This window comes from Scomber scombrus, chromosome 22, assembly GCF_963691925.1.
Source record: "Scomber scombrus chromosome 22, fScoSco1.1, whole genome shotgun sequence".
NCBI lineage: Eukaryota > Metazoa > Chordata > Actinopteri > Scombriformes > Scombridae > Scomber > Scomber scombrus.
Window position 1 is genome coordinate 10,271,145 of NC_084991.1, and position 19,869 is coordinate 10,291,013.

The 19,869-nt window shown below is 40.3% G+C and overlaps 1 protein-coding gene across 1 annotated transcript in view; it reads right to left on the bottom strand.

Annotated features, from left to right (window-relative positions):
* Positions 1–330: 330 nt before the first annotated feature.
* Positions 331–19,869, bottom strand: part of dock4b (dedicator of cytokinesis 4b) — a 114,305-nt gene continuing 94,766 nt past the window's right edge. The window contains exons 42-52 of the mRNA XM_062443765.1: positions 19,483–19,659; positions 16,577–16,660; positions 15,875–15,994; positions 15,350–15,471; positions 14,281–14,392; positions 12,299–12,380; positions 10,908–11,017; positions 8,672–8,744; positions 5,877–5,993; positions 5,091–5,152; positions 331–2,768 (exon numbers count right to left, since the gene is read on the bottom strand). Of these exons, the coding sequence (XP_062299749.1) occupies positions 2,313–2,768; positions 5,091–5,152; positions 5,877–5,993; positions 8,672–8,744; positions 10,908–11,017; positions 12,299–12,380; positions 14,281–14,392; positions 15,350–15,471; positions 15,875–15,994; positions 16,577–16,660; positions 19,483–19,659 (1,515 nt within the window). The 3' untranslated portion in view covers positions 331–2,312. The remainder of the gene's footprint in view (positions 2,769–5,090; positions 5,153–5,876; positions 5,994–8,671; positions 8,745–10,907; positions 11,018–12,298; positions 12,381–14,280; positions 14,393–15,349; positions 15,472–15,874; positions 15,995–16,576; positions 16,661–19,482; positions 19,660–19,869) is intronic.

Consider the following 19,869-nt stretch of genomic DNA (forward strand, 5'->3'; position numbering starts at 1 on the left):
CATGAAGTGACCCTCTATATATTTTCTCCTAAAGTAAGTGGTTTCAGTGCTTCAGATCCCAAACCAAAAAAAGAGATGTGTCCAATTAGTAGAGTTCTAAGAACACTAAGAACCACATGATCCCAAACTGGCTTCCCACCCTCAAACAAGATCAACCCATTAAAGTTTGTTGGAACACACAAGACATCGCTGGATCTCTGCGTTGGTGGGTGAATGGTTTTCTTCTGTGAAACTTCAACACACCATGGAGGAAGACAAGCTTACAGTGAGTCTAATGAACAGAAATGTATTGATCAATCCATTCGTATTACATAGGGTAGTTTATTGAACTTGTAAATGTGTTAGGTGTCATTATGCATGACCTTTGTTTTCCTACACTCACAAAACCATAAAAGTTTGAACATTTATAATAATAATTTGCTGCTTCAACATTACATTCAAAGCTGTAAATTGTTATAGCTACATTTTGTTAAAAACACCATATTTACATTAATTGTAATACACAAATTTTATATTTGGCATACTTACATTAATCTCATCATATAATTTACAGGTTCTCAAGTACTGATTAATGTGAATATTTAATCTCAAAAATTCACAACAAATCAAAGAGTAAATTAACCATACAAAAATGAAACATACAAACAATACTAAAGCTACCCCCCCCCCCCCCCCCCCCCCAACCACCCCATCTCAAAAAATGTTTCACTGAATTTAAGATTGATGATTATTTTTATGCTAAGATGTCCTCTATTTTACAAAAACAGTGTGCAATCTGTCTGCCACAGAATGCTTACCTTCACTGCAGCAATGCAATGTGGTTGAACTGGGCGACTTTTTACAGTGCCATCAACTCACGTCTATCTCTTTCAAACAGAAAGTAAATCTCGGCTGTACACATATTTGACTGTGATTAGTTCGTAAATATTTCTCTAATTGAGTGTCATTCCTCACGTGTTTTAAGGTCACTGCTGACAGTGAAGTTCATGTTTCAATTACTGCTTTGTCAAATAGAGAATACATGATAACAGTACATGTCATATTACAGATGATAAAACTTTGTTTGTGCTTGTCTAGAGTTACATCTGATCAGTAGATTATAGTTAAATTTTTGGGTGTCAACTTAAAAACACTTAAAAAAATTCTTCCTTCAAATCTCTTAAAAATGTCTTTTCAGATGAGCATTTCCAAAGTTTCTTGGTTCCAGGTCCCAAAAAATTCCAGGTCTTTACAGCACATTGTACATTTTCCTTTGGCACAATACTTTGTAACTTCCCCCCCACCCCCAACCTAAAGATCTGTTGTCTTGTACATCATGCAGGAGGAATAGGGTGTGTTCACATAAATGGGCATGGTCAATGGCAAACTTCAAGCTCTGAGCAAAGCATGCAATTGTACCTACATATGCCTTTGTGTTTGGTCCAAGGTTAATGATGTCATTACTGTGGTGGTAAGTCTTCACTTGTGTGAAAGGTAAGAGGCTGATTTTAATACCCTTGAGAAAGCGTGGCAGTAGAGTTTGTTAAGGTGGCAATAACTCAAAATGACAAAATGTCATTACTGTGCCGATGTTTACCACATTTTTTATCTAAAGTAAAAATGTCACAGTACTGTACTATCTGTACTGTAGTAAATAGTACAATCGGGCTTAAAATGCAGGTGTTACAGCAGCTTATGAGTGTGGAAATATGATGGTAATGCATTTCAAATTCAAAGTGACTTTGTTGTACCATTGCTCGTGTGGATATGACTATGGGAACACACCCTTGTCTACTACACTTTACTGAAATGCATACTCGAGGCCTCTAGCACCTTTTTTAGCCATACAGTGTACAAATGTACAGAGTTGTTACAAAAGAAAAAAAAACGTGCAAGACTCACGGATAAAAGACTCTGTTTTTCAATACTTAAGGCAAAAACAATTCTCATATATACCAATATACATATATTTGAGTTTATTACATCTATCAAAACTGTGTTTTTTCTAGAGTGTTCTGGTAAACATATGTTGCGACTGACTGTGGAGACCTGTTGTATGTACTAGAGCTAAAAGTGCGGAATGACTAAGTCAAAGTCAATGCAATGCCCTCTAGTAAATACAAAAAGAAACTTTCATTATTTGACAGTGTCTTCAGTTTTGTGACTGCCTGTCAATCTATAGGCCTGTGTCTTTTATTGGAGTGTAGATCAGGAATGCCAAGCTGAAGATCACAAAAAAAAACAAGTGAGTGCCCAGTAGAAAAGTGCAAAATACGCCAGTGTGTTTCTTCCACCTCCTGCCACGAGCCTCAGCCCTCGACCCAAACCAGCACCTATAGCTGGGACACCTTCCTCGGCAGAGGTCTTGGTCTGGGGACTCGAGGGTCGGAGGTTCCATCCAGCTTCATGCTTCCTGTGCGGAGCTGGTGAGGCTTGGGTGGCAGGGCTGGGGGGTCCGTCTGTGGGGGGATGGAGAGACTGTGGGGCAGCGGCACAGGCCTGCGAGGGTTGTTCCTCTCGTACACGCTATAGGGGGGCGGTGTCTTGTTCTCTCTGCGGATTGGCTCATCTGAGCTGCTGGAGACTGAGTTTGGCAAGGTGGTGGGTGGAGGCAGCGGGTGGGTTGGGTGGTCGCCTGTAGGTAACTCGGTGCCCGATGCCTCTGACACACTGCAGCGACTGAGGGAGGAGATGCCACTACTGTAGCTGCCGGAGAGGACAGGGGAGTTGGAGACCAGGCTAGTAGACTGGCACTCGGTGGGCGAAGGGGTGAAAGGTGGCACTGTGGTCTAGAGAGAGAGAAAGAATGACAGGAAATCTAAATCTTTTAGGACTTTTTAAAAAAATGTTCATTACATAGAATAGTGGTTCACAACATTTTTGGTTAATGAAACCTTAATTTAGAGCTTAAACAATTCAAAGTAAGCCGATTATATTGCAGTTGAATTTTGTTTTGAATGTTGGACAGAAAACGCTAACAATTTGAAGATATCACTTCAGGCTCTGGAAAAATCTGATGGGTCTTTTTTCTTTTCTTTGACTACACAATTAATCAATTAAGTAAGAAAATACTTTTTAGATTAAGTGATAATTAAAACAATAATTTGCAACAGCCCTTGAAGCAGTTTCTATCCATTAATTCAACAAAAGACGGATTTTGCTTATTAAATTGTTTCAAGTGAAGGATTGAAGCAGAATTTCACCAAAAAAGCAAACATTTGAGTAAAGTCAGAAAAATAAACAACTTTACATAACAGACCCTTTTTCTGTAAAGAATGAAAATAAAGCATTGTATAGTTTAGGTACATTTACTTTAGATTGTATTTTGACACTTTCAAAAGCAGTAAATACATCACATAGTCTGGCATGATTTCACAATATTTTGTGCTACCATATTGTATGCGTTCCCTATTCTGCTCTGCTCCAACACGTGTGCTGACACAGCCATACAGCAACAATAAATACTAAGAAGAGTCAGTGAACAGATTGAGAGGGCAGGTTTTTCCACTCCATCAACTGGCCCTGTGCACCGAGATGAAAAAATACAATATGCTGCACTTCCCCACTTCAAAAATCCGATCGCTCATCAAAATGTTTTTCTGAGCAATTACACCATTTTGTTATTATATCTGCAAAAACTTAATTGGATCTAGTGGAGTATACAATTGATCTGTAAGGTTATACTGTTCATGCTACAGGGGGCATGCACAAAAAGGTAGCCATTTGACATGCACCACTAGACAACCCTTTTCACATTTGGGGCCAGCATGATGAAAATCGGTGGATTTAATAAAACTCTGTCAAGCAGCTTAAACTCCTGACCTACTTTTCAACACAGAGGCTACTACTAAATAGCATCTCTACCTCTGGAGATGAGTAACTGCTACCCTGTCAGACTGGCTCCATGTGTTTTGTGCAGGTTGACTACTGTCCTGGGGTTTGTGGTCCGGTAATGGGCCCCTGGCTACACTGACTGACACCTGTGCTCGGCGCGTGTGTGTTCATGTGCCAGACAATGGGACTTTCTGGAGGTCTACTGAGGACCCGTTGCTGGCTGTGCTGTGATGGGCAGCTTGGTGCTTTGCTCCAGGCCTCTTCTAATGCCATAGAGCTCGCAAGGAACGTAGACACAAACACACACACACACACACACACAAACACACACACACAAATGTGATTGACAGAGCATGCTGAGTGCCAAGCTGTCACTCACACTTTGGTTCCAGACTCGCGCTCACTCACTCTCTGTCGCTCTGCGTCACACACACACAAACGCAGACCACACACAAACATTCTTGGTAGTTGTCACATGTAAGAAGACATCACACCCGCAACAAAGCTGGAAGCTTAGCACTATTGCTTGTGACAAGCTCACAAAGAAGATAACAGTTAGCAGGGGACAAGCTTCGATTCACCACAGTTCCAAAACAACTTTTTACCCTCATTAAAAGCTCACTAGACGCTTAGTTAACCTTTGCTGCACCTCTTTTGCTTATGCAGAGTGTTATTAACTACTAAGAAGCTCATTAGCAATAAATCAGAGCTTGGAGACAAAGGCGGAGTAATCAGTTTATCTGTAGATACAAATAAAAACACTTGAGGTCACAGATATTAAAAAGTTGCATAAACACATCTCAGCTGAGAGCTGCTGAAAGGAACAGTCACTTGGAAATTCTAATTCACTGTCAAGTACACGTAGTTAAGCTGAATAAATCCTTCTTGTTTTGCATGTTTTTGGCCAGTAGGCCAGGTGATATCCTCCCACAGTGGACAACAGTTGGCATCTACCAGGTGTACATTTAGCTCACACGATAGATGCCCTCCAGCTAGTCCTGTTTTGGGACATCCAAGTCATAAAACTACAAAATCAGCAGCTTTGGAGCAGTTAGCAGCTTCAGTGAGCAGTAATGCAAAGCTCCCCAGTCTTGAGTTGACACAGAGAAGGATAAAAACCCTGGAGCTCGCCGGTAAGCAGTACAGGATAAAAGCCTGAGGCTGTCACTAAGCGAGGTCAGGCTGTCTCGGGCAAAGAAAGAGAAACTAAAAAAAGCCCAAGACTCCTACCGGTGAACAAACGGACAGAGGGAGTGAATGACACAGACGGAACTAACCTTTTGCGGCGATCTGGACGTGGGGGCAGGGGACTGCGACCTCATGTTTTTAGCTGAGGAGCCTGCTGACAGCCAGATGAAAGAAATGTGAGAGAGAGAGAGAGAGAGAGAGGGAGAAGAAAGGAGAGCAAATTCAAATTAGTGGACTTGTTTCTTCTATTCACCAGGATGACACAGCATGAGTCATGCAAACATACACACATAGAGCTGAGGGGGCCAGTGGTTTAAAGCATCAAATATGCGGTGATGTTCTGCAGGTTCTTTAGGCTGCCTTAAGCTGCTTTTACATCCAACAGCTGTTAATGCTCTATGCAATGAGGGCAGAACAAGAAGGGGTAAAAAAAACAACAACTCTAAAACAAAAAAGCACTCCATGTGCTTATTACATAGCTGGGCAGTGCAATAACATCAGATAGCAACGGGGAATAAATCAAGTCTGTTGCATCTGTAAATAAGTAAATAACAAAAACTGAGTTTGAGTTTGATGGTGGAGAAAACCATTGTTGAAATGTAATGGTGTGCAAGGGGTGTCTCAAGGGGACTGGGAATTGACTGGAATTTCAATTGAATCTATTACATCTACATACCAGAAAATATCAACATTTCAAGCAGGTTAGTAGAGAAGATTCTTGCATCAGTATGTGTGTGAATGGTATAAACAGCAGAGAGTCAGTAGCTGAGAGCCTCAGGTAGAAAGACACCACAGCAAGAAGAAGGTGTCAAAAGTCGGAGTGGAAGATTAGTACCATTCTTCATTAGAGGATTCACTGTGATCGGCCAGTTTACCTGAGTACGGTGGCCTAGGAGGTACAGGAGGGCATAGCAATTTGCCAACAGATTCAGAGAAGGTTGTAGTGCCCTCTTTAACACTGTCTAGGCTCCAGCTACTGGGTGTGGGTCTCACTTACAGTACACAGAAACATCACAAGTCACTCAACAGGTCATGGATTAACACAGGACAACATGGAGAACATAGTGAAAACTAAATGTGGAATCATGCACATTTTAGATGAATGGTGTAACATACAATGTACATAAGAGTGAGAATGATCAGATCACAGTCATTTATAAATATCACATTGAGGACAGACAAACTGCAATATAGCCGGTTTCACACCAAATATGCAAGTACACATTGTTTGTGCAAGGTTGAATAAGATGCCTTACCGTGTAAAGCATTAGCCTTCCTACACAATTATACAATTACTCCCCCTGTCACTGCTGGATTACTATTGGACGTGTATTGTGGAGGTCACCTTATTAAGGGTCAAAGTTCATATTAGTTGGCTGAAAATAATGGCTGTGGCTCACACAGCAGGTCAGTTTTTAGTTAGTTTAGGTTTTAATCAAGTCTGTAACTAAGAGTTATTTTCATTAGTGATAAGTCTGTTGATCATTTTCTATTGAATATATTATTATTAAGATTCATCGATTATCAAAATAGTTGCAGATTAATTTGCTGTTGAATGACTAACTGATCAATCAACTAATCATTGCAGTTCTGTACCAGTAGTTTGGACCAATCAGCTTCCAAGAATTACAGGCAGCCACAGGCGTGGTTTAGGTACGACAACAGTGAGAAGTGAGAGCCCATGACAGACAGTGATAGACAGATGGCTCATCCAATTACCAGCCAAGTATTTTTTTTTAATGTGCCTGCCCTTTTCCAAACAGTTTCCAAGGACGATTTCTCAGATGGTTCTGTGTAACAAACCATCTGGCGCATCAGGTTAGCAAGTTGGGGCTTGTCTCAGTCTTTGATGTCTGATATGTCCCAGCTGTTTTTGTTGTATCAGTTTTCAGAGGGATTGTAGATTTAGTTCATAAATCTGTTAATCTTTTTCTTCCAACAAACACTGACATCACTGAACATTTCCAGCATAGAGACAACATTGATATGCAACATGTCAGAACAACAGGTCGGTCAGTTTATTTTTCATATCAGTGAGGTAATATTTCCATTAAGTCGTCTCTTACATTATCATGTAGGTTTTATTTGCTGATGTAAATCGTAATACTATTTTGGTTTTCAAAGATGACTTTTAATTAGTTTCAGTCTTGTAGCTGCTGTAGAAAAAAAGAAAAAAGAAAAAAGGTCTACTAACTAATAATCTAGTAACTAAGGTTTAGGTCTAAATTGAATTTTATATTAACAGGACTAAACTGTAAAATATAAATACACGTGTGCATTTTTATGGACTTGCTGACTTTTGTTACTAATATTTGATTGTCCTTTTTTTTCTTTTTTTAGATTTCAGGTCACAGTCAATCAAAATGTTGCTGTTAAGTAGCTACTTCAAGTGAAGGAGCTAGTTCAGTTTCAGTGAAAAAACATTTAAAAGTTTGTTAGCAGTTTGATACACAAATTGGTGCAAAAAGCTGTTTTTCTTTGTTATGTGACAAACTACAGTCTTGTGAGCATCATTTCTTAACAACACTATATTTGGTAACTGGAGTCATAATTAAAAGTTCATGACAGAAAATGTGACAAACTACACTTTCATAAAATCACAGGTTTCGTGTAAATTCTTGCACCTTTGATCACTGTCATATGCAAAAAAAGTTACCATATTGTTGCAGCTCATCTAGCTCTCACTGCATTATTTACAGATCACAAGGAAGCTGTCACATCCTCACTCATCACTCTTTATTTGAAGGTGTCTCTTCCGCATTTATCTCTAATTATTTCACAAACTGTTCTGAATGCTGCTCTGTTTTTTTTTAGCAGTGAGCAACACTAATGAAAGGACATACATTTCATGTTCATTGTATATATATATATATATATATATATATATATATATATATATATATATATATATATATATATATATATATATATATATATATATGTTGTATTTGTTGGAGTTCAGAGAAAAGCAATCAAGGTACTAACTTATTTTAATTACACGTGGGAGGTCAGCTTTCACAGGCATATTGTTCTCAGAAAAAATGCAAGAAATATACATCTTCCCTTGATTATGCTTCACTACATGAATGTCACACACGTCCATCAGCGAAGCAGGAAATGTACCTGCAATTTTATTACTCTTCCACGATGATGAAAAACTGTAAACTAGGCAGTGTGGCTGGTTAGGAATCGAAGGAAAATGGGAGCCCAGCATGTGTGTGTGAATGCATTTGTGTGTGTGTGTGCCCATTCCGACAAGGTAATGCTCTCTGAAGCAGCTGCGTGAAGACAGATGCCTCCAGTCATGCTGTGGTCAAACTGTCACCACACACTGCATGTCGGGACAGATGACCGCCACCCTGGACGTTTGTGTAAGCATCAATGAGAAGTAGAAAAGCTGCCTGTTACTGCTGCAGAGACAACTATTGAATGATGGGAATGAATGCTCTTTTAAGTAACAACAAGGGACACATGAAACAATAAAAACATTTTAAATTTTACACTGTAGAGCCGGTTTAATGAAGTGTGCCTTCCCATGTTGGATTTATTATTCTACTGGAGGGGATTTCCTGAAAGGTGAGAGTGTATTTTGAGGCTTTTTTTATGAGTGTTGAGAGTGTGTGTATAAGTAAAGGATGTGAAATAATATGCTAAAGTAGTAGTATTTTACCTTTGTCTGGTGCTGAGAGGTTGGGGTCACTCCGGGGTAAAGTGTTATCGCCTATCTGATGAGGAGGAGCTCTCTGCACAAAGAACAAGTAGCACAAGTTACTGTCAAATCCAAAAAGCATGGCACAGTGTATCTGAGATAACACAGTGTGTTGTGTGTGTGTGTGTGTTAGTAGGGTTGAGCGTATAACAAAGAACAGCACACAAGCAGAGTCAAAGAGAAAGTGTGTTGAATGTGTGAAAACCTTTTGCTCTAATTACAGTAAATGATACAGCTGATCGATGGTTCTAACAATCACTTTTCCATTAGCAGCTAATAGCTAGTGGCCACTGCTGTCAGGTTGGGGGGAAAAAATTGTCAGGCCTCCCAGCATCTGTTCATCTGCAGACTTAAAACGACTCTTTTGATTCAAACACAACATCAGAGCGAAAGAAAAAAACAGGTGAGTGGTGCCGGCAGCAGCAGCAGCTCCGGCCGTTAGGAGATGAATGGCCATGAAAAGCAAACACATTCTTTTTCTGTTACAGTAGCTTTGTCACCAAGAATAGAGTGTGTGATTGCATTATGTGCTGCCCTTCAGCGAGTGAAGGAACTATGTTGTTCTTGGTGGCTCTTATTATTCTGGCAACATTACTGTAAGCTTGCTTTACTGGAATGATTTTTTATGAGGCGATACTGGACTGTCTGACTTTGGTTCATGAAGGCCAACTTTAATAAAACATCTGCTGCACTTGAAAAACTGCTTTTCTACACTGCATTAAAAATGACTTATGGCATATGACCTCATCCTGGAGGCAATCGGTCCCCCCCAAGTCAAAAGTCATCCATTGAGATATATTGTACAACACGAAGGTGACCTTCTTTTCTGCTCCGATATGCACCTTTAGGGGCCACTGTACTGTTGGATAAATATGCCTGCAAAGAGCAGTGTTCAATTTGTCTTTACACCACAGCCACCTTTTATTGTTTTACTTTTAATGATATCCTCAGTGCTATTTAACATTGTTATGATCCTAAAGATTTATGTTGTGGCTGCAGTTTAAAGTTACTTTTATTTAGAAGGTTTCTGAGTCTCAGCAGCCGCTCTGAGGGAGAGAAGGAGCTGTAACATTATAGTGCCGTAGCTGCTTCTGTTTGCATTTACAGTATTTTAAGCCTGGTTAAAAAACTTGGATATTTATTGCCAAAATGCAATTTTCACAGTAAAAAAGTCACAGTAATCTTACCACCTTGTATAGGCTTGTATCTTCAGCTTTTTATCAATGCACCTTATATTTTTATTACACAGCTGTCCTTCTTGTAAATGGAGAAAATGAATTTGACCTCTTTTGTGATTCTTCTTGTGTCAGTATACTGAAGGACTGCTTTATGTCCCATAAATTAGGCAAAGTATGATGTTTTCCTGTATCCAATCTCACAAAATGAAAGATTTAGATGAGTGACATGTCTTGACAAAGATGCACATTTATGATGTGTCCTTCTGCTGATGGCTTACTTTTTCACTTTCCAAATTGGATTTTTTTCAATTTTTCTTTCCCTATAAATCACCAAACAAAGTACAATAGCACTTCATTCTGGCAGACATGTTCCCTCAGCATTCGGTTTTGCCTTTCAATTTTTGCATGGATATAAATTACAGTGTCAGACACTACAGAATCAAGTACAGTACAGTAATAGAATCAATCAACCTGATATAGGTCATCACATTGAGTCTGCGCACCACAGTACTCACTGAACTCTGCCTGCAAGACAGGACTTCCTCCAACTCAACAACAAACAAAGCATGATGAAATTCAAATGAGCTAGTTTACAGATAAGTATTTGGTGGTTGACAGAATCAAACGCCTTCTTGAAGTCTAAAATATAACCCCAACAACACCACAAGACCTGTTTTAGTTGATGTTCTCCAAGAAGGAGCAATTTGCTGCCTCAGAGGAACGGTTGGCTTGAAAACCAAACAGTAATGTGAGGGGGGCTTCTGTTAAGATGAGTGGTCAGCTGTTCAGCAAAACATTTCTTTCGTGAATTTGGAAATGACGGGTAAAATGCTAATAGGCCTGTGATTTATGATTTATGAACTGGCACAACAATGGCTGACTTCCAGTCCTTCAGAAACGTCCCTTCTTTAATAGAGGTTTTAATTATCTTTTTTATTGGTTCAATGAATTAATTCATACAGGTTATACCGCCCATCCCTACGTGTGCATAGATGGTGTATGCATGTGTGTGTGTTAACCTGTGCAGGGTCCAGGGGGTTGGGGAATATGGCGCTGACTGGTCTCTCTCGTGGAGACAAGCAAGCGTTTTCTCTGGAATGCTTGTGTTTCTCTGCCATCTGGGGTGAACCTGGAATGGATGGTGATGTTGTTAGATGTTGGAGATGTCCGAGCGGTGACACACACACACACACAGACACACACAGACCGTGCGCGTGCCGACCAAGAGGGACCAAACAGGAGCAAGGTGTTAGACTATTACCCACAAATACTGGCAATCAGGAAAGGCCAATCTCTCTTTCTCCTTCCAAGCCTTTCTTCCATTCTTTCAGCCTCACTAGCTCCATAACATGATAAATGGCCTGCCCCCGCTCCTCTCCCACACACACCCACACCCACACACACACACACACACGCCTCTAACTCCCTCCTCTCCCTCTGTTAAGATTGGACAATCACGAGAGCGACACATCCTAAACCTCGACACACAAACATATGTAAGACACAAACACACATATGCAAATACTGAAATCTTCACACCTCTCATCTGACATCAGCTTACTGTATGGATTTCCATCCATTAGCGAATGTGATAGCACTTGGAAGGCTATCATATGAGGATGAGATACCCATCGCTGGCTCTCATTCAGATAAGACCACACCAGCAATAATTCTTTACAGGCTTTATGGGTAGACAGAGGCCATTTTTATAAGGGCACCGCCCGCTGCCAGCAGCTTGCCAAAGGGGAGTGTATACACTTCCATAAACGTCTTCATATATCCTTACTTTTTATGATGTGGGTCAGGCAGGAAGGCGTTTGCACATTTGAGTACAACGAGATAAGAAGGCAGTGAGAGAAGAGCACAAGATATTCGCACTTTGCTGTAGTAGAGACTTGGATGGCCAGGACCTGGGCTGGACTTGGAGATTGTATTCAAGTCCAAGAGGGATACTCCACAGAGCTGTAATCATATGTTACTTGTTCTTGCTCCGTCTTGCTTTTCACCGGCTCCATGTTTCTTTCGGCAGCATTTGTCTCCACGTCTTGGCCCATTTCATTTTTCATCTTAGCTCATTGTGTATTCTCTTTTTTTTCAATTTTCAATTCAGTCTGACTTTCCATTCGACCCTCACTCCTCATTGTTCTTTTTTTTCTTCTTTTTTTTGTGCTCCCTCTCTTTCATGTATCCCTCGCTGTCTAGTATAAACTCCCTCACCTCCACGAACAGGACGCAGCACTGGCTTGAGAGAACATCTTGTCACTGAAAGGTCAAAAGGTTCAGTCCCCTTGTTCGGTGTGTCTAGCTGAGACCCTGTCTGCTTCCTCTGTTTGAGTCCCTCTGGATTGAAGTATCAGCTCAAAGCCAACAACAGTACAGTATATTGAATTGTAAAATCATACAGTCTCACCTCTGGCACTGGAAGGAGCTGAGCTGGTGACATTGGGAGAGGCAGAATGGTTGGAGCTGAGGCTCGAGGTAGACGGACTGGGCTGTAGGTGGGATGACAATGATAACATAATTACTTTTTTTACATTATCATGAACCACAGCATTAAGAACTTTAATATATACATTTTACAAGCTTATCTTATAATACAATATCAAGTCTAGAGGTCTGCGATTGAATCTTTGGAGTTGCTAAAGCAATGTTTGAAATTATTCTGATGTCAAAAGAAACGATCATTTCATTGACTAGCACTGCAAGGCTTCAAAGTCAAAAACTGTCAAACTCAATTTCAACTCAATCCAAGTGCTTCCATTAAAGTAGAAAATAACGCTAGTGTTAAGGACCAACCACATGTGAATATATGAAACAGAGCAACTGTGAAGCAGGAAGTTGCTTTAGAAAAAATGGCAAACTAACTTTTTTAAAATTTGATCTTATTTTAACTATTAAAGGAATAGTTTGACATTTTGGATAATCCACTTATTAATTTTCTTTCTGTGAGTTAGATGAGGATATTGATTAAACTCTCAAGTCTGTACAGTATATATGACGCAAGCAGCCACTTAGGTTACTTTAGCTTAGCATGAAGACTTGAAACATGGGTAAATTGTTAGCCTGGCTCTGTCCAAAAGTAACACAATCTGTCTAAAGTCTACTGATTAATTAACTAACTAATTAACATGTTGTAGCTTGTTTGTTTAATCTGTACAAAGAAAAGTCCAAAGTTTAGAATACACATGTTGTGGTTGTATTGGGGTTGTGAGCTGTATTATTTCTTGGCAAGGGGTAGTGACTTCCTGTGAGTGCCTGTTTCCTAGCAACCTCACAACGGCGGCAAGGCTAAGCTAACTGGCTGATGTCCATAGATGCATATCTACAATACAGATATGACATCTCATCTAATGATCTGCAATTATTATTATATCCTATTATAATTATAATTAATATGGTGAACTAATATGTATAATGTAATTCTGCTAACAGCTCTTCGATGAATCTTAAAGTTCTGTTTATACTGATATTAGCTTTGCCATTAGTTTGTTGAGTTAGTTTACTAAATTGTTAAGTTAATGTGACATGCATCAAGCTACTGTATACATATATCATTTCACATAATGGATCTTAGCTATGGGCATGAATGTTAGAGGTTGAGGCCAAATGGGTCTTAAAATATCTGAGAATTTGAAGTGTGTTTTGTTGGGACTTGTAGGCTGCTAGTTCTATGTAGCTATATGAATATGAGCATGTGATACATTCCTATTGTTTTTGTCATTATAGTCATTCTCAAAAAGAGAGGGAAAAAAGCTGCTATTAAAAAAAAAAAAGTAAAATGCAACTTAAACAGTAAAAAAGTGGTGTCTCTGGGGGGTGGGTGGTGAAAGTGCACCTTGTAAATTGAAATGAACTATAATGACACTCATCTTCAGAATCACCTTTCAGTGAATTCTACTAGTTCTATGGATAAAAGCTATGATGTTCAAAAAATAACATCATAATAGGTTCAGTCACATCCCTGACGACACCTTTTTCTCTCTCATGATTTTTTCTGCTTTCTGTTATTTCCAGGCCTGCCAGGTGCGGGAGACAGCTTGCCAGGAGTTGTCGGCAGCTTCTTGAATTGGCCAAATCTAATTAAGATTATTGCCCAAATCCAGCGAGCTCCCTGGACAGACCACACAAAGCAGTGTGTCCTTATTTGACATTATCATGACAATTTTCTTGGCCGGACAAAGCCCTGAACAAGGAGGGAGGATGACAGAGAGTGAAAGGGCAGACAGAAAGAGAAATTAGAGTGAGGGGGATTAAAAAAGGTAGGGAGCAGGAGGGCAAATGTTCGGGATATTGACTCAATCTGTGACTTAAACAGCCTTTGTGCGGGTGTGTTGATTGGCAAGTGTTTGTTTGTCTTTGTGTACAACGGAGTGAGAGAGGTGGAGAGGTTACCTGCATGTTGAAGACTTCATCTGAGCTCTCCGATTGCCCTGTGATGTTGCTGACTTCGTTGGAGGCCTGAGATGACAGAGAGGACGAGGAGTAGCGGTTCACCGCAGGGTAGCTGAGAAGACTGAGGGTGAAAGACAGACAGAGAGAGAAAGTTACCATGTGTTTCAGGAGAGGGTGAGATAAAATGGGATTATGTCTCATTACCCTTGAGAGGTTTGACTCACCAAAAATTCAGCGAGAGCCGCAGAAAGACGAAAAGGCAGGCAGCCAAACAGGGAGACAAACAAGCAGAAAATGTCAGATTAGAAGAAGATAATCAATAAAGCAATCACAGCATATCATTAATCATAATCATCATATCTCTGTCAAAAAGCTAAAAGGGTGAAAGAAAAGTTAGAGAACCTCTACAAAGGAAGGTTAAAACAGAAATCTTTACCGAGATGATGTAACCTGGCTTTGTGTTGTCAAACAGAGCACAAATAAATAAATCAAGACTCAGTAAGCAAAATGTGAAATGTCACTGGGAGATTGCTGCGATGTGTGTGCCTGTGTCTTTCTGTGTGGCTGTGCCCCTCTGGGATCGGACCGTGGAGACAGAATGTCGCAGGTAGACAGAGTGGCAGGGTCACTGAACACATCAAAAGACACACACACTCAGAAACACACATACGCGCACAGTCTGCCTGCTGCTCTGGCAGCAGCCACGCAGAAATATCCCTGTGAGGGTCAGCCAAGCCGCCCCCACCTATTGTATGCCCAGATGGAGCGACACTGGCATGGAAGAGAGAAAAGAAGAGAGCAAAGGCACAGAGCCTGGTGTTTCAGGTAAGGCAGGGATTTAAAAAAGTAAAATAATAGAAAGGAGGTAAGATCAGGACTGAGGTTGGCAGTTAAGAGTGGCGCATCAAGAGAAAGCAAAGAAGGTTAGAAAATAGGAAGGGATTTAAAAAATATCCTGCGACTGAAGCAAAATCCCTTTTTTGATATTTTTGATCTCTACTATAATATACAGAAATAGTCACTGACACACATCTATCCTGAACTAAACAGAAAAACAAAAGTTTGTTACCTTCGCCTGGTAATACTTCTGCCACCGTCTGGGCTAATGATGTTGGGCACAGAGTTCCTGCATGTTCGTGGGCTTCCATTGGTGAAGTGAACCGGGCTTGCACGCACATAAGACGGAAACTCCTGGGGTTTCAAATTGAACAAGAGGAAGTGCACGTAATTAAATGCTTTTTTCATGCCAGCGTGAGGTATGTAAATAAAATACACACAAATGCAGATGAATGAAGCGTGTTTAATGAGGGGAAGCTTTCTCCTCGGAGGACCAGAGGGGTCATTCACATGCAAGTCTGAACACAGCGGTCGGCTTCAGTCGACACATACAGTGAGTGCTTCTATTAAAGACTTCAGTTAATGATTTGAGGAAAATGATGTTACGCAAGTGAGATTGTTTTAATCTTCCTAATATGTGACTGATGATCATTAGCTGAAATAACTTGTGTTTAACTTAAAATTTAAACCCCTCATTAAATCTGAAATGTGTAGCATCATGAGGTGTCAACCACCCAAAACGTGACCTCTGGCCTACCTGTATGCCGAGACTGGACTTCATCAAGTGAAACTGGTCCACTAGCTTCTTGTGAAGAGGTCTCATGTCCTGAGGAACAAATTTCTCGTGCACGGCAAGGCCATACTCCAAAATGTGTGCCTGCAAAACGAAAGCTGGTTTATGTTTTGGACAACATCTGAAGGTGAATTATTTCAAAATGAAACAACTCTTTCATCCGTGTAAAATGCTAAATATCTGCTGATTTGCTGCAAACTTGCTCGATTGGAATAAATCTGCGAGTTAATAAATCCCCTGCAAATATTATCCATCATAATTGTGAACTGGCTTTTGCTTTTCATATTTTATGACTTTTTAACAAGAACAATTTGTAAAAATAGATTGGGATAAATATCTAAAAATAATGGGCCCAACCAGCAATATTTATTTCAAGTCAATTCAGTTGATACACACATTATATTCAATTATCAACAGCCTTAACTCAAGGTTCCCTTACTTACTTTTTCAGTAAGTGGATCTTGAGATGAAATTGTGTCCAAGGTCAAGAATGAACTGTGAAGCTCAAATACTATAAATAATATCATTCTGTTGTCATGTTAGAGGATAAACATGCTGTTAGATATAAGGTGGCCTATCTCTGCTCATCACTTTTAAAAGATCGTCGTACAGTATTTCAGATTTAGCATAAATGTATACACTCTGTTTGTATCTCCAGTTACCAACCTGCTCAAACATGAGTTCTCTTAGTCGCCCGATCTTGTCCCCATCTTCAGGATGATTCATAATATAGTCCTTCACAAAAAAGGCCTGCATGGAGACAAAATGCACCACATCTGTTACAGTATGCACACACCAGGAGCGGTAGACTTTCTGCACTGCGGTGTTACCTGAATCCCTGCTGGGCTGACACAGTAAATTAGTGTCCACATTGTTGTTTTTTTGTTAAATCCTTGAAAAACATTCACACAAAAACTGACAAAAGAGGCAAAACGAGTAAACCAACATCTGAGTCAAATGGGGAGTAATACGCCTGTTTAGACTCTTGTGTTGTGATATTAATACCAAGTTCAGGAACCAGAATAAAACCCAAAACCTAAAAATAGAAAAAGAAAAACGTTGTGCTAAATGAGTATTAGTGATCTTACGGAACTGATTTTACTTTGATTTAGGAGCCAATTTGGTTGGATTTTATAAGCCTTTTTATGTTGCTTTTATTCATATCTCTGCTTCTTGTTAAAGATCACGTCTCTTCAGAAATGTCATACTTTTTGATAATGGCTTACAGCATTTGCTTTCTATTCTCTTTCTCAGACATTTCCTTCAAAAAGGCGACTCAGAGGAGAAACAGATAAGATTAAATATGCCCTGGTCCGCTTTGAATGACGATAACTGTTTTTGTCATATCCATACATTTCAACGCCAGGTCCTTGCTGTTTACAATACATTCAACACTTGTGATGTGTCTACAGATTATGGTAAATCCTTTTCAATCTGCATCGGAGTGCACAAAGAGGAGATGACGAGCCGATGAAAGAGCTGGCGCAAAATCTGCTTTCAAAATCTGCCACAGAGGGAAACATACACACACCAAAAAAAAGACGGACTGAAAGGTAAAGGGGGAGTTCACAAAAAGATCAGCACGGTTCCTCTACCAAGGACACAGCTGTCTATCTCCAAAGAGACAGAGCCAGTTGACAGTTAAAGGGAAAAGATGCTCACTGCTTCTTCAAACACGCGCACACAGTCACACACAAGAAAGCACACATAGATCCCTATCAATGAACGCAGGCGTCTATGGCTTTCAGACTGTGAATCCTCAATAAAACAAGGAATATTATTATTCCAGACAAACATCCTCAGCTGGAAATCCTTATCGTGATAGAATGTATTAGTATGCACTGAACGTGATATCACGCTCCTCTTTTCTAACACCATGCAGCACAGATGGACATGAAATCAAAAATATTTCTTCACATAAACATTATTACACTCTTCATAGTTGATGTACTATAAAGTATGTATGCAAATGTGCCAAGGTAGTAATTCTAAACAGAGAAGTGATGCGTTTCAGCAGGAAATCCTGTCCTACGACCTCCGGAAACGACAGCACAAATAATCAATAAACTTCTACAAATGATGGAAATCTCTCGTCCGGCTGCAGGGAGTGAGACCCTACCATGGAGTGGTTCAGTTAATCATTAGAAAAGTCCAATTAGAGATGGAACGCTGAGGGGAGGGGAAATAAATCAGACAACATTCCCCCTTAAGGGTTCCGACTCAAACTAAAGCAATAAATCTGAATATTAATAATGACAATTTCTCCTTCATTTGTAGCCGAGTAAAACCTCCGCAGCTGTCAATCGGCATTACGCGAGGAAATTAATAGGTTTGCGTCACGCTCTGTGGGGTCCTCGCACGTGATATCCTGCAAAGGAAAAATGAGTGTCGGGTGTTTTGCTGCAGCATCTGTGTCCGACTCATGCGAAGTCATTGAAATGTGTTATTTCATATTATGAATATATGTAAATGCAAATCACAAACGTTTGAAAGAAGTCAGTTTTTAGCCCAGAAGAATCCCATTTACCCAATTAGATGTACATAAAAAGATATACACAAACCTGCCAAGAGTGGATTAAAGTAATGGACTACTCTATAAGTATGTTAAAAGCATTTTTCTAATAAAATAATGGCAGTAAGAGTGGAAAGAACTTCAGCGACCCTTGCCTTTGTGACTCTATCAAGTATCCTACAAAACTTAATAGGCTACTTCTACACAGAGGCACAAAACCAATATACAGTCATTCACATGCAGTATAACCCCCCCCCCCCCCCCCCCCCCCCCCCGCACACACACACACACACACACGCACACAGGCATGCATGCACAAACATGCACGTGCACCCCCACATATGCTCTCTCAGTGGAAAAAGGTGGTTGCTATGCGACACAGAGCAAGTCGCTGAGTCCACTCAGTTTGTTGAGGGTAAAAACCATTTTCTTAAGTAGATTTTTAGTCCTTTTCTTCAATTGGCTGCTTAGGAAATTGTACTCTTACAAGAAAAGAAATGATGCTCTCCTGGAAATGGAGCTTTGGGAGATGCAGTATATGTAAAAGCTTGTCTGTGGGATTGAGTATATTTCCATTTCTTTCCGTTAACGTATGTTTGTCTTTTATGACAGCTACATACAAACACTCCAATCGTACTCATCCAGCCATTATTAGCCATCTATCGTATTCTCCTCCTTCCTTTCACTCCCCTATGTGCCATTTTTCTGACTTGACCCCTCCTTCTCCTCACATCCATCCTTCCATCCATCCATCAAACCAACTCCCCTTTCCACCCACCCATTCGTGTACCACCCATCCATCTAATTTTCCCCACTTCCACCTTCCCCTGCTCTCCAGTCATCTGTCCGTTCAACCAAACCTTCACCCGGCCATTCATACATCCATCCATCTCTCCATCCATCTGGTCATCCGCTCCTCCCTCCGCAAAACGGTCTCTGTCTATACATCTCCCCGCTTACACCCACCTTCATGCATCATTAGGCAATTCATATATCATCGCTGCACTCCTGCTCAGTCTCTAAAATCCTCCAACCTCATCTTTCATCTATCCATCCCTACCTCTTGGTAGCGGGCCAGCCCCCCATTGACAGCGGCGTCGATGACCCCGTTGAGGCACATGGTGAGGGGGTTGATGTTCTGCATCTGCCGGTTTTGACACTGGGTGATCAATGTCCGTAATTGTAGGTTCTTGTTCTCGATCACCTCAATGGCGTTCTCTAGCGGGCTAACCTCCACCTGCGAATAGGGAGATTGTAGAGGAAATCAAGAGTGTATTTAATACCAGACTTATCTTATCGACTCTGAAAGACTTTTACTTAACCCTTACTAAAGATTTGAGGCTTCATCTTAAAAAAGATCTACATTCTCAATAAATGTGTGCACGAAACTCTTACAAACATTATACATTTGCATACAAAAAATGTCTCTCTATATTTCTAGTTAAAG